This window comes from Typopeltis vanoorti, chromosome 4, assembly GCF_054136105.1.
Source record: "Typopeltis vanoorti isolate ZY-2024b chromosome 4, IOZ_Tvanoo_1.0, whole genome shotgun sequence".
NCBI lineage: Eukaryota > Metazoa > Arthropoda > Arachnida > Uropygi > Thelyphonidae > Typopeltis > Typopeltis vanoorti.
The window spans coordinates 34,273,566-34,287,442 of NC_143552.1; the positions used below are offsets into that span (position 1 = coordinate 34,273,566).

Sequence of the window (13,877 nt, forward strand, 5' to 3'; positions counted from 1 at the left end):
TACATAGAAGAGAATACCTGTAAAGAATTCAATAAGCCTGTATAAATCACACATTTTTGGTAGTAGTTTTCCTTTATGTGTAGAACCAAATGCTGTATGGTATGCAGTTCAACAGTGTAGTTACTGCATTCAAGCCAGGTTTGATTCAAATATGCAATGTGGCTAAGAAAAACAGAACCACAGAGAATTCATATCTTGAACTGTTGGTATAGTCAGGTAAGAAATCAGGGTGCACTGCTCTATATGCATTAAACAGCAGTAGGTAGACTGATGATGAAGTAACTTCCTTAGTGAGTAGAGTGAAAGGTTACATGGTGGAATGCAAATCTTCCATGGTAAAATACTATCATGTTCAGTATAAGTAATATTGTCCACATTCATGTGAAAAGTATGTTAGACTTCCCAATGTAAGGAAAAAGTATTGATCTTTGTAAGACACTTACACAAAGACTTCATTTTTAAGATACAGTTAAATCGGAACTGTTTCAGTCAAAACAAGAGAGAGAGGATTCATTTGCTTTGACATAAAGGCTCTGAATGGGTGATGTGCCAAATGTACCAGTACTTTGCTTTGCAAGAGCACTGATTTGTGTGATTCATAATCAAGTTTTGAGAAAACAAGTGCACAATACAGCAAAGCATGGCATATCAATTACTTCATTTAATTCTTAAATGGTTCTGTGATTTGTTCTGCTTGTCAAAAAGGTCTTGAACAAGAGAAATCAAACATTCTTTTGTAATTCTAGTGTGTTTTCAAATGATTTAAAGAATTTGAACCAGAAGGCTTTCCTGTAAGCGTTGTTTGGTTAATTTCTTCATCCAGTTGAGACCTATATTGTTTAACCTTTATATCAATGACATTGTCAGTGGATTGCAGGGGAATATTCAGTTGTTTGTGGATAATGTGAAGCTGGGAAATGTTATCAGTAATAGTGCAGATGTGGTAGCCCTGCAAGAGAATTTGAATAAACTAGACAGATGGGCAAGTGAATGATGGTGTCGGTTTAATGCAGCAAAATGTAAGGTCTTGAGGTTTGAGCCACATCAACAGGACACTTCATACTCTGGAGGAAGTAGGGGAGACACGAGATCTGAGTTGATGACTGATAGAAACCTGAAATTCGGGGGACATATTGCAAAGGTGGTGAAGACAAGGTAACAGAGGATTGCTGCAATAGTGACAAGGATGCTAACCTGCAGAGATAAAAGAGTTATCATCCCATTGTATAAGACCGTGATCAAAACAAACTTAGACTATTGTTCTCAGATTTGTTCCCTGGATTTGAAGGGGATAAATTAACTGTGGAAAGGGTACAGAGGCAGTTTCAAATAACAAAGATGGTTTCAGGACTGTACAATGTTAGTTATGAGGATCATCTGAGGGAATGTGGACTGCAGAGTTTGGTGGATAGAAGGAGAGGTGATATGATTGAGACTTTTAAACTGTTGAGAGGTGGTTACAGAGTTGACACTGGGGAGTTCTTTCACTTGGTGGAACAGTGGGAATGAGTGAAGACAAGGGGCCATCCCTGGAAGTTACGAAAGGAAGCTGTGAGGAAGAGGGTGAGGAGTGGTTTCTTTGCATGGAGGGTGGTTGAACTATGGAATGCATTGCCTAATAGAGTGGTGAGAGCGAGAACAGTCAATGAGTTCAAGAAGTGATATGATAGACTTAGTGTTTCCTAGGAAGGACCTCCCATGATGAGTATTTTGACTCCATGGAGGCCTGAATAATAATAATAATAATAATAATAATAATAATAATAATAGTTTTGCCTCTGGTAAAATAGTTTATTTTTCTTGCAGTAGAGACACTTCGATTCATCAGGTTTTGCATTGTTAGGTAGATTTGGAATGGTCAGAACATGTTAAGTGCAGATTTCTAAGGCATTTTCTACATAGTATTCCAATTAGTTCTCAGACTCTAGGCACATGAGTTCAAGGAGTGATATGATAGACTTAGTGTTTCCTAGGAAGGACCTCCCACGATGAGTATTTTGACTCCATGGAGGCCTGAATAATAATAATAATAATAGTTTTGACTCTGGTAAAATGGTTTATTTTTCTTGCAGTAGAGGCACTTCGATTCATCAGGTTTTGCATTGTTAGGTAGATTTGGAATGGTCAGAACATGTTAAGTGCAGATTTCTAAGGCATTTTCTACATAGTATTCCAATTAGTTCTCAGACTCTAGGCACATTTATTACAATTTATGACTTAACGAGCTGCTACTAATTGTTAACAATGGTGACATCTTTTGTTCTGTTGCTGACCACTTGTGCATTGAACTATAAATAATGTAATCTAAAAACTACTTGGCAGACTTCCATGATTTATAAATGAACATCTTCAATTGGATGAGAGGAACTATTTTGTAATATGTTTGGATAAAATGAAATAAAACAGCTTTTAAACTAAAGAAATATGGATTGTGGTAAGAAAGTGTGTATTCTAGCATTATACAGCGTCCTCTAATAATGAACTCACCTCCCAGAAAAGCTTCACAGCAGTAGAACTAATAGGTCTGATGTCCTCCAGCTCAACCACAATGGTACTTAATCGTATTCGAGCTTCATCTAGGTCATAATCAGGTAAAATATGAGGAGGAAGACCTGTGAAAAAATCAAAAAAAGTATGATCATTTCTTCTCAGATAACAGACTGCATTTTTTTTTTGTTTGTTTTAAAATGTTCCTACTTTAATTTACAGTTAGACTAATTCTGCAAATAAGTGAACTTCTCTATAGATTACTTTAAATTTTTGTTGTAGCATATGGAGAATAATTGCATTGTTTCTTTATTGTTAGAAAAGGAGCCCCTAGAAACAGAGAACAGAATACATTGCTGATGCAGAACGTATAAATAAAGGAACAGGAGAAGAAAATGGAGCTCAGCACATGCTGAACACAGACATCAATCAGTTAGGCTCAATAGCCAGTCAGTCATGGCTAAGTAACTTGGCTTCAAAGAAATGTAATTAACGCTATGATAGTGCAGTTAATCCTAATAACCATGTATTCACTGGAAGGTTTGTTAGATGAAAAGCTCTATTACTGCCATATGAGACTGGCTAACTCAACTTCAGGTGAAAGCCCCACTAAAAATTCTCTGAATCCTAGAAAGGATTCGAACCTTTGATCAGAAATCTAGTCTTTACAATCAAAGGGCATTCAATGTTGATAAAGAAATAATAAGGTCTCCATAGATCATATTAGTTAATGCTGTATGTTACCAAACAGTTGGTAACCTACAGCATTTAGAGTTAGGGACAGAGCAGACAAGCTCTGTCCCTAACTCTAAAGAACAGAAAAAGCAGACAAGTTCAAGAACATGTTTGGAAATCCTGCAATATAAACCAAACAACATGAAACATTTTCAGGCTAAGAAGTAGGGTGATTACTTCACAGTAGGCAAAAAAAAGTGTATCACCTAAATATGTTCATAAATAAAATAATCATGTTCTCTATGAATCTGTAATTAAACTTAATCTCAAAATTTAATGTCAAAAAAAAAGGTAAATCTGATTTATTACTATTATTACAAGAGCATTCCATTTAGTCCAAAGACTCACTGGAGTGCTACAGTGACCATTATTCATGTAATGCCTATCATGTTTCTCAGGCTTTAGTAATAGAAGCAGAGTTGGAAATGGATAACATAAATACTGTGTTTGAGGCTGAGGATAATGTACAAGAGGTCTTAATCAATTTAACCTTGGATATTATACTAAAGTGGTTCTGGCAGGTGGCCTTGACTGAATCAGTGAAAGATAGGCAAAAGCAGGATGTATGAAGAGAGAAAGAGAAATGCTGAAAAGAACTGGAAGGCATGAAGACTGAGTGGAGGAAAGTGGACAGATGGATTAAGAGGCTTGAAAGGTTAATTGGTACAAGGAGAACAGGAGTGAGGGAAAGGCATGAGAATGACAGAGTAAGAGAGAAAAAACAAAGCAAACAGTATAAGAGAGACAGAGAAAGAGGAAACATAGTCTGGGAGAAAGGAACAGTGAGATGAATGAAAGGCAGGAAAGTAGAGAGAGAGAGAGAGAGAGAGAGAGAGAGAGGAAGTGGAAAGAGTTATGGATGCTAAAAAGAGACAAATTAATGGTGCTTATGTATGAAAATACAGATTCAGGATGTGTGCAGAGCAGGGTACCATGCTAGAAAAGCAGTTGCTTGAAAGAATGATAATGATGACAGCAATGGAACAACAGAGAGAATATGAATGAGATGATAGTGATGGCTGGTATGAATGACCTGATAGGTAGTGGGAATCAGGTAGTAAGAATTTAAGATTGATTGTTAGCACTGTGCAGCAGAAAAGTGCGAGAGGGAATACAGTGAATGTGGTGTACAGGTATGATAATGCAGAGATGAGGAGAAGAGCAGTGAAAAATAAATGAGATAATAGTGATAATGTGCAGGAAGGGGGGGTATGGAATTACATGGATGGATGGAGGACATTTGATAATAGAAGGTAGATGTATGCAACAGAAGAATTGCACATGAACATAGAAGGATAATATAGGCATTTGGACATCTCTTCCGAGATCCCATGAATGTTACTTGCAGTCAGTTTCTGACTGTTGCCGGCGTAATGTTTTTACCAGAATGTCTTATTAACTTATGGGGAGATCCTGAAATACTTCAAAACCCCTTTGAATAAAGGAGACATTTTATCTAGTTTCCATTCATCTGTTCCATGGATTATAAGGATGATGATGTACATTTATGTGTGAGGCAGATTTATTTATTTATTATTTTTTTTTTTTGAAGGTTACATGGCAGTCAGCATTCATTGTGTAGAATTTATGGATAGAAAAACACATTTTAGAGCTTAAAATTAAGAAACTTTTGACCTCTGTATCAAGGTCATCATTAGGAAACACATATGAACAAGATGCAAGCCATTGATGCTACACAAAAGTACCTTAAATCTAATTGTGTTTCCCCCCCACCCCCAAACCTGATTTTATCTAAATTTACAGTAATTGGTGGGATCTTGGGAAAAGGGCTCCTAATAAATTTGAAGATGTAGAATTCATACTCAAGGAGATATTATATTCAACAGAGATCCCCACCACGAAATTCCCCTCAATACCCACTACCATCTGGAAAGCAATAAATATTCACTAAAATGGAATATCAGGTTACCTCAGACATTATAACAACAATGAAGCATGCATTGAGCATTATCTCGGGACAATGCTCAATGCACTTTTGATCCCTGCAGTCAAGATCACTGGCTGATTGATTCTAACTGGATCATCCAATATTATCCATCTTGCTGAAGAAGGATGGTGTACAAGTGTTTGACAAAGCAGAGCATGCACACCATCAGGATTCACTTGTATGTCCAGGGGCTGTGCTGCACAGCAAACAGAGGCAAGGCATTGAATCCCAGTGATGGTGGTCTGCAGAAAAGGAAAGCAAAGACTTAGAAGAAATAGAGCCAGAGCAAAAATATATGAAGAAAAGGTAAGAGAAAAAGTGAGAAATGACAAGGACCAGCACTATTACTGGGAGTTCCTTATATTATGAACCAGTGTCTCACATAGAGGGCAAGAAAAGTTGGATTTTCACCCTGCAAGGCAAAGAAACAAAGTGGCCAGAGAATGCACAGATCTGAAAGATGCAGTAGACAATCAGATGTAATAACCAACCACCCAATCATAAGATTAATTAAATTTCTATAAAGCCAAGTTACTAAGACATGATAGGCCTATAAACCTGAGGTCAGAGAAAGATGCCTATCAGCTGCCATCTTATCCTGTCATTAGCTTCATATTCATCCCCATTTGCTCCTATTTAGGTAAAAGGTTTCCCATGCAATATTTTGTAAAATGCCTTTGCAAAGTCCAGCAATATCATGATGTGTAGCCATTTCCTTTATTTAACCCACTCAGCTTATTAGAGAAAGTGAGTAAACTATTAAAAAGACCTACCATCCCAAAGCAATTCATTCCCCCCCTTTCCCAAAACAAAAACAGAGTAGTATCACATTCTTATCCAATCAGAGGCAAAGTGGCTAATTTTTTTTATAGACAAATCCTCTTATGTTATCACCAGATCCAGCATTATCAAAACCTGGTTCCAATCTATCATTATATTGTTTCAGATAATTATCACTAGTTGAATAAATTCCATTTCTTTTCCTCGTGTCCTTCCTTCTTCCAGTCTATTCCCCACAGTTGAAATTTCCCATAAAAATTACTCTTCCTGTGCTCAGAGAGCTAATTTGCTGATGCATGAAAAGCAAAATGAAACGTCTGGAAGAGGATATTAAACATCTAAAGGAGAAATTGGCTGATGATAATGAGAAGTTAATATTAGGAAGAAAGAGTCAAAGGATAGTCATATCAGTGTATGGGGACTCTATCATTAGAGGTGTGATTACTAATAAAGTGCACAAAACATGTTTTTCTGGTGGAACAATGAAGCAAATAACTGATGCATTGGAAAAAGGAAATACTTGGTGTCAAAATTAGTTGTGGCACAAATGACTTAGTTGGAGAGAAAAAAATGTTGATAGAAACTTGAGGAAGCTGTTGCAGCAGGTAAAGAAGAATAGTGTTGTTGGGAAAGTGAAAGTCATAGGTGTGTTGCCCAGATATGACAACAGTGAATTGAGAAGGAGAGCAGAGATAATGAATAGTAAGATGGCTGAGTTGTGTGTGAGGCAAATTTGTAAATCTGTGGAGTGAATTTAAAGGGAAGTTGGAATGGTATAAAGCCAATGGATTACATTTGAATGAGTTTGGTGTTGGGAATTTAGGAAGTCTATTGTTTTTCTGAGAAGGCACTGAGTCAAGAAGCTAATATAGAAAATGATCAGAGTCTATCTGTGAAGCAGGATAGCACAAATATTGTATGGGAGGAGGAAGATGGATATGAGGTTGAAGATATGGTTGCAGCAGCACAAGAGGATGGGATGCATAAAGGTGAAGATGAGATAGGTAGGAATGGAAATCAGAGTTAAGATCATGGAAACAGGAGTGTCAGACTGAAGGTTGGTGCAGGTAGAATGGCCTCAAACAAAACAGGATTGTTACAAACTGAGTTTGTAACATCGATTGAGACGGTATGCCCAAAGATAATTGGAATAAGTGAAACTTGACTGTGTGAGGAGGATGTGATGTCGGGAACAGAATTAGAAGGAGATATAGTTTTCAGAAGGATAGAAATGTGAAAAGAGGAAGGGAAGTGCTGTTGATGACTGTAGAGGAATTGTGTCTACAAAGTGAGAGATGAGTATATCTGATAGGATGCTGTTATAGGCCAGGGAATGCAGAGAATACTGATTGTGAAATGTTTAGACAAATTAGTTGGCCATGCAAAAAAAAAAGTGATTCTAATGGGAGACTTTAATTATAGGAACAGAGAGAGTGAGTTTGTGGAGTTGCTGAGAGATAAGTATCTTAAGCACCATGTGTCTGAAGCAACTAGAGGTTTTAATGTTTTGGATTTGGTGATAACTTCACAAGATGTAGTTGTTAATGAAGTGTTGACACTGCTGCAAGTTGGTGAAAGTGATCATGAGGTACTTGTTTGGGAAGTGATGAAACAAGAAAAGGTCATTGTCAAAAATGGATACATGTGTAAGTATAAAGCAGGTGATTATAAGAAGCTCTTTAGTCAGTCAGCATCAGTACTTTGGGTAGAGCTGAGTGAAAAAAATGTTGACAATGTATGGAAACTCATAAGGCAGTATCTGACAAAAACAATGTATGACTGCATGCCGAGGGTTAAGCAAGTAAATAGAGTGGGAGTGAAATGGATGAACAGTGAAATCAAGCAAGCTGTGCTGGAAAAGAAAATGTTATGGAGGAGATACAAGCCAGTTGGTAGTGATCAGATCCACAAAGAGCATAAGGTGCAGGTTAGAAAGGTGACAAGCATGGTAAAGAAAGAAAAGGTGCAGTATGAGAGGAGATTGGCTGGTCACTCCAAGGTTAACTCAAGGGAAATTTTCTGCTACATGGCAAGCAAGAGGAAGAATAATTATGGCAGACTAACATTGATGGATATTCATTGCAGCCGACTAACGGTTGCAAAGGATATAGTGGAATTATTGAACGAGCATTTTATCAGCGTATATCATACTGGTGTAAATGATTCAGTGCAATATATAAAAAAGAGGCAAGTATTAGGAGAATTGGAAGTGAAAGAAACAGAGGTGCATCAGGTGTTGGTTGGGTTAGATGTGAATAAGGCTGTGGGAATGGAATGACATATCACCACCCATGCTTAAGGAATGTGCACCACAGTTGGCTATGTCCTTGACCTGGCTGTTTAATTAAAGTCTTGCAGTGGGTAGGGTTCCTAAGGAGTAGAAAGAAGGCCAAATAGTACCACTCCACAAGCATGGTTCTAAGACAGAAGTCTCCAACTATAGGCAGTCTGTATAACTGCAGTTGTGGTCAAGGTGTTGGAGAGATTGATAAGGAATAGAATACAGAATTCGGTTGATGGATATGGCATTCTTTATGATGGTCAGCACGGATTTGTAAAGGGTAGATCCTGTTTCAATCATTATTTGCATTTTATGGAAAGGTGATGCGTGTTAGATAAGGGAGAATCATATACAGTGATATTCTTAGACTTTGCCAAAGCATTTGGTAGATTACCACATGATAAGTTGGTGTACAAGCTGCAGAGGATGGGAATAGACAATATATTGGTTAGATGGATCAGAGATTGCTCTGTGAACGATACCAGCAGGGTATCGTTCACAGAGCAATGATGGAGAAGTGTCTGATGGAGTCCATCTGTATGATGGAAGTGTCTCAAAAAAGAAGGGTAACCAGTAGCATGCTCCAGGGTTTGGTTCTTGGGTCCCTTCTGTTTAACGTGTTCGTAAACTATATATCATGTTCAATGACTGGGATCTTCAGTTATTTGCTGATGATGCAAAGTTGGGAAGAATTATAAGTAGTACTGTTGATGCTGAATCTCTTCAGGAAGATTTGAATACTTTTTACTTGGACAAAGGAGCGGGGTCGTAGTTTTAATATCAATAAGTGCAAGGTGATGCATTTTGGAGTGCAAAAATATAAGACTGTGTACTATATCGATGGTGCCGTACTGCAGGAAGGTGGATGAGATTAGAGATTTGGGAGTGATAGTTGACAGTAGACTGAAGTTTATAGAGCATATTGCTAGTATTGCAATGATTGCACATCGTAGTGCTGCTATAGTAAGAACTCTAACATGCAAGGAAAAGGAAGTGATTGTGCCACTGTATAAGGCACTGTTCAGACCACACTTGGACTATTGTGCTCATATCTGGTCACCTGGTTTTCAATGTAATGTGGAGACATTGGAGAGGGTTCAGAGACAAGTGACGAAGATGTAAAAATGTGATGTAGAAGGGTGTGAGGAGTAGATTTTTTACATGGAGAATTGTCAGTGAATGAAATGCATTCTTGCTAAAGACAAAATGATTGACATCCTGGCTCTCCAGGAAACCCACATGCCTGACACAGCTATCAATAGACTAAAGATCCCAGGCCTAATTCTTGTGTTTTATAACTACCATCCCAAGCAGTGTCTCAACGGCCTGGCATCCTCCATCCGGCCTGGTCTCAAGGACATAACTCAATGCATAGGTATTAAAATTCAAAATATCACTATCTATGTCTACAAACCACCATTACAAGCCTGACCAGATCGGCCGCCTCCTCTCCCTGTTATCTATGTTGGTGACTTCAATTCTCATCACGCCACGTGGGGGCTATTCCTCTAACAACCAGGATGGTGATAATCTAGTTAACTGGATGGATACATATTACCTGTATTTGATCTATGATGCAAAGCAAGAAGGCACTCTTCACTCAGCCAGATGGAACAGAACCTACACCACCAATCTGTGCATAGTCTCTAAAGACTCTGAAGACAACCCTCTGCCAACAACCAGAATCATCCTCAACAGATTCCCTAACAGCCAGCATTGTCCTACACTAATAGAGACAGGTACATGAATCCCAATCATCAGTGGAACACCAATCGCTAGATGAAACCTTCACAGATCCAACTGGAATGTATTTGAAAAGCAAATTGAGCAAATCATTACAGCAATACCACCCACACCTAATTGCTAACCCAGATTTATCAATCTAATCAAAACTGCAGTCAAGGCCTCTATTCCTAGAGACTACAGAAAACAATACATCCCATGCTGGAGTAGGGATGTTGAGGAACTTTTAGACAAATATGAAAAAAACTGAAGAACTAAATACTGCTAAGGAGCTCATAGCAATGCTTGACAAAAACAGAAAAGAAAGATCAATCTCAACCATCCATGAAGTGACCATCCAAATCTAGCTGGAAAAATCTGGTCACTTCTGAGAAAATTAGCAGGGGGGGGCAGAACCAACAACATACAAACCACCACAGAGATAACTCCTGATCAAATGGCTAATCATTTACTGAAAACTTCCAAGATAATCCCCAGCTCAACCAGGAAAATAATTGTGCAATCTTCCATCAGAAAAAATCTAAAGATGGCCTCCGAGCTTCCTGAACTTCTATGGCCAGTTTCTCTTGAACAAGGTACAGGAAGCCTTAAACTCACCAAGAATGGTAAGGTTGCAGGAATGGATGGTATCCTTCCTGAGTTTCTAAAACGTCTTGGCCAATGATATCAAACATGGCTGGCTGCCCTTTTCTCAAATATTATAACTGGAAAACTACCAAAACCATGGGGGAAGCCAAAATAATTTTGCTGTGCCCAAGCCAGAAAAAAAGATGCAAATAATGTCAAAAAATCTACGACCTATCTCCTCGCTTTGCTCCACCTCTAAGCTCTTTGAATGAATTCTCCTCAAAAGAATCTCACCACTCATCGAAAGAGCACTCCCGAATGAACATGCTGGCAAGAAGTTGCTGTGACCAGGTCCTGGCCCTAACAACACAGATTGAAGCAGGATTCCAGAAGAAACTTAAATGCGGAGTCACTTTCATCGACCTAACATCAGCTTATGACACAGTCTGGGAAGAAGGGGCCTCCTCCTAAAGCTAAGCAATACCATAAGGTGCAAAACAACTTTCCAGCTTTTTGAATCCATTCTCTCCAACAGAAAGATCCAGGTCCATATTGATGGAAAAATAAAGAGCAGGCCCAGATTCCTCCACAACGATCTTCCACAGGGCTCTGTGTTATCCCCTTACTATTTAACATCTACATGTTTGACTTACCACATACCAGCTCAAGCAAATATGTATAAGCTGATGATCTTGCTATCCTATACCAGTCTATCTCCTTTGCCAACCTTGAACACAGACATGAACATCCTGGTGGTGTACTTCAAGCAGTGGTACTACCTGAAGCTTAATCCAACAAAAACTGTGTCCACAGCATTCCACCTAAACAATGCAGAAGCAAATCGACACTGCAACTTCTGTCTTTCTGTGACAAAATGGTAGAACATGAGCCTTACCCGAAATACCTTTGAGTGAGCCTGGACAGAAGCCTCACCTATAAAAAGCACATCACTAACCTGTCCAACAAAGTTAAAACGAGAAATAATATCATCTCACGGCTTGCTGGAACAACCTAGGGTTGTGGTACTGATGTCTTAAGGTTGTCTGCACTAGCCCACGCATTCTCTGCAGCAGAATACTGTGCCCCTGTCTGGGAAAGAAGTGAGCACACTAACATTATAGACACCCAGCTAAACTTTACCATGAGTAAAATTAGTGGGACACTGAGAAGCACCCCTCTCCCCTGGTTGTCTGTCCTATCTAACATTGCTCCACCAAATATACAGAGAAGACAAGCCTCGATTAAAGTATTTAATAAAGTAATGAACAACCCACTTCTGCCCCTGCACCAGACCTTCATAAATCCACCTAGTATTCGCCTAAAATCATGGAAACCCTTTCTGGTCCATGGATCAGCTGCCTTACCATCAACACCTGACATGAGGAGAGAACACTGGGCCAACAATCTACCAACAAATGGTTTCCTGGTTGAAGATTCCTGTGCTCTGCAGCCTGGTTTTGCCATGGCTATCTACTGAATAAATGGAGACTATCAGACTACCTTATTGTGACTGTTCCCCCTGTGGCTCAGACGATCACTCATACTATGAATGACTGCCCAAGGCACCAATTTCATGGTGGTGGCCTCCTCCAGGACATCACATCCACAAGGTGCCAGATGAGCCCCTGGATTGGCTTTCTGGTCTGGACATTGACCTGTAGCTGCTTTTGCCATAAGAATAAATAAATAAATTGCCAGAATGTGTTGTTAATGCAAGGAGTGTTAAGGACTTTAAGATTCTATATGATAAATATGTTGTCAGTTGAATGAACCTCCCATGAAGTCTGTACACTCCTGTAATAATAATAATAATGATAATAATAATAAAAAAAAACATGTTACTCAAAAGTTATTTTCTTCTGACAAGACTGTAACAGGAAAGCTGTGAAGCACACATTCACAATCCAAATCTGAACAAAAACGACCACCTAAAACTTTCTCAATTTTGGGAAGTTACACTGACTAATACTCACATTCCCGTGTTCCATAATTTGTAATTAATTTTTTGTTTATATTTAAAAACAATTTATTACAATAAAATTATTTTATTGTAATTTATTTTGGATATCTATTAATGCAGATGGAGCTATTCTTCTGCAGATGATAGTGAACATAATATCACATGTCTTCAATTGAATTGTTCTCTTTTTTTATGCTTTCCTATAACTGTATTGGGTATGTCCAAAGGTGGGCATACCCAATATTAGGGTTCACCTGATGGTTATCAATTGTAAATTGCTAAAGTGTCCAGACAATTATTGGTAGATAGTGTATAATGATAAACAACAATGACCAAAGTACAGAATCTTGCTGTATATTACTGATTACCCTCCTTGTGTTAGCACCTCCTTACATGACTTTCTGATACCTGTTAAACAGACACTCTCCTATCCATGTCACAAGTTTATTTTGCATACACATCTATGAGTTCGTATATGATAACCTTTCATGTAGAATTCTGTTAAATGTCTTAGCAAAATTCCCTTATCCAACTCTGCTGTCACTATTACAGAATATGAGTAGACTGCTGAAGCAAGGTCTACCTTTTAATAAAATCACAATGTCTTCTATAGGATCCTAGTGTTTGCTTCAATTTTAATTCTTAATTTTACTTTATTTTTTTCCAAATCCTAGTGCTTCTACCTACCCTTAGCTGAGATTCTTTACGAGCCTCTCCCACACATTGATGATAACACAAGAGATACTGATTTGTCTGTAATTTGCTCCATCATTTCAGTCTAATTCTGATAGCTGAAATCAGCCATTATGATAGTCCTTTTAAAGTTCAGAGTTCTCTTAAACTGGTCAAATAAATAAATAGCAGCACCCAACTGTATATTTTTTCTATTGCTTTTGATTGTAAAGGAATTAAATCCAAACAGCTTCAAATCCATTTCCTGTATTAACATTGGAGATTTCTGATCTGTGTGAATTTAATTCCTCTGGAATCAAAAGCAACATCCTCCCTCCCTTCTTATCCTAACTGGACACACTGATGAATCCATTACATTCTATTATACCTGTAAGGATATCCACTTCTGTCAGCCAGGTCTCACTGATGTCCATAATTTTTGATTTTAGTTTTACTACATCTACCAATGCTAGTTATTATTCCTGACATTAGATGCATAATAGCCAGCAACAGGACTAATGAGCATTCAGGTTACTCTTAGAAATATTTCAACATAATCAGATTAAATAGGAAATTGATCTAATTCTTCAGCCAAATCTCCTACTATAATTTCAGTGTTTTTTTTTTTTTTTGCTTGACAAACTTGTTCCACAATTTTGACCTCTTAATGCACGTATTATCATTTTCAATGCAACTAGATACAT

The 13,877-nt window shown here is 38.1% G+C and overlaps 1 protein-coding gene across 3 annotated transcripts in view; it reads right to left on the minus strand.

The window, feature by feature from the left end:
* Positions 1–13,877, minus strand: part of LOC150107214 (roundabout homolog 1-like) — a 742,051-nt gene that overhangs the window by 327,229 nt on the left and 400,945 nt on the right. For all 3 annotated transcript variants that reach the window (XM_090391071.1, XM_090391072.1, XM_090391070.1), the window contains exon 12: positions 2,488–2,612. In XM_090391071.1, the coding sequence (XP_090247197.1) occupies positions 2,488–2,612 (125 nt within the window). The remainder of the gene's footprint in view (positions 1–2,487; positions 2,613–13,877) is intronic.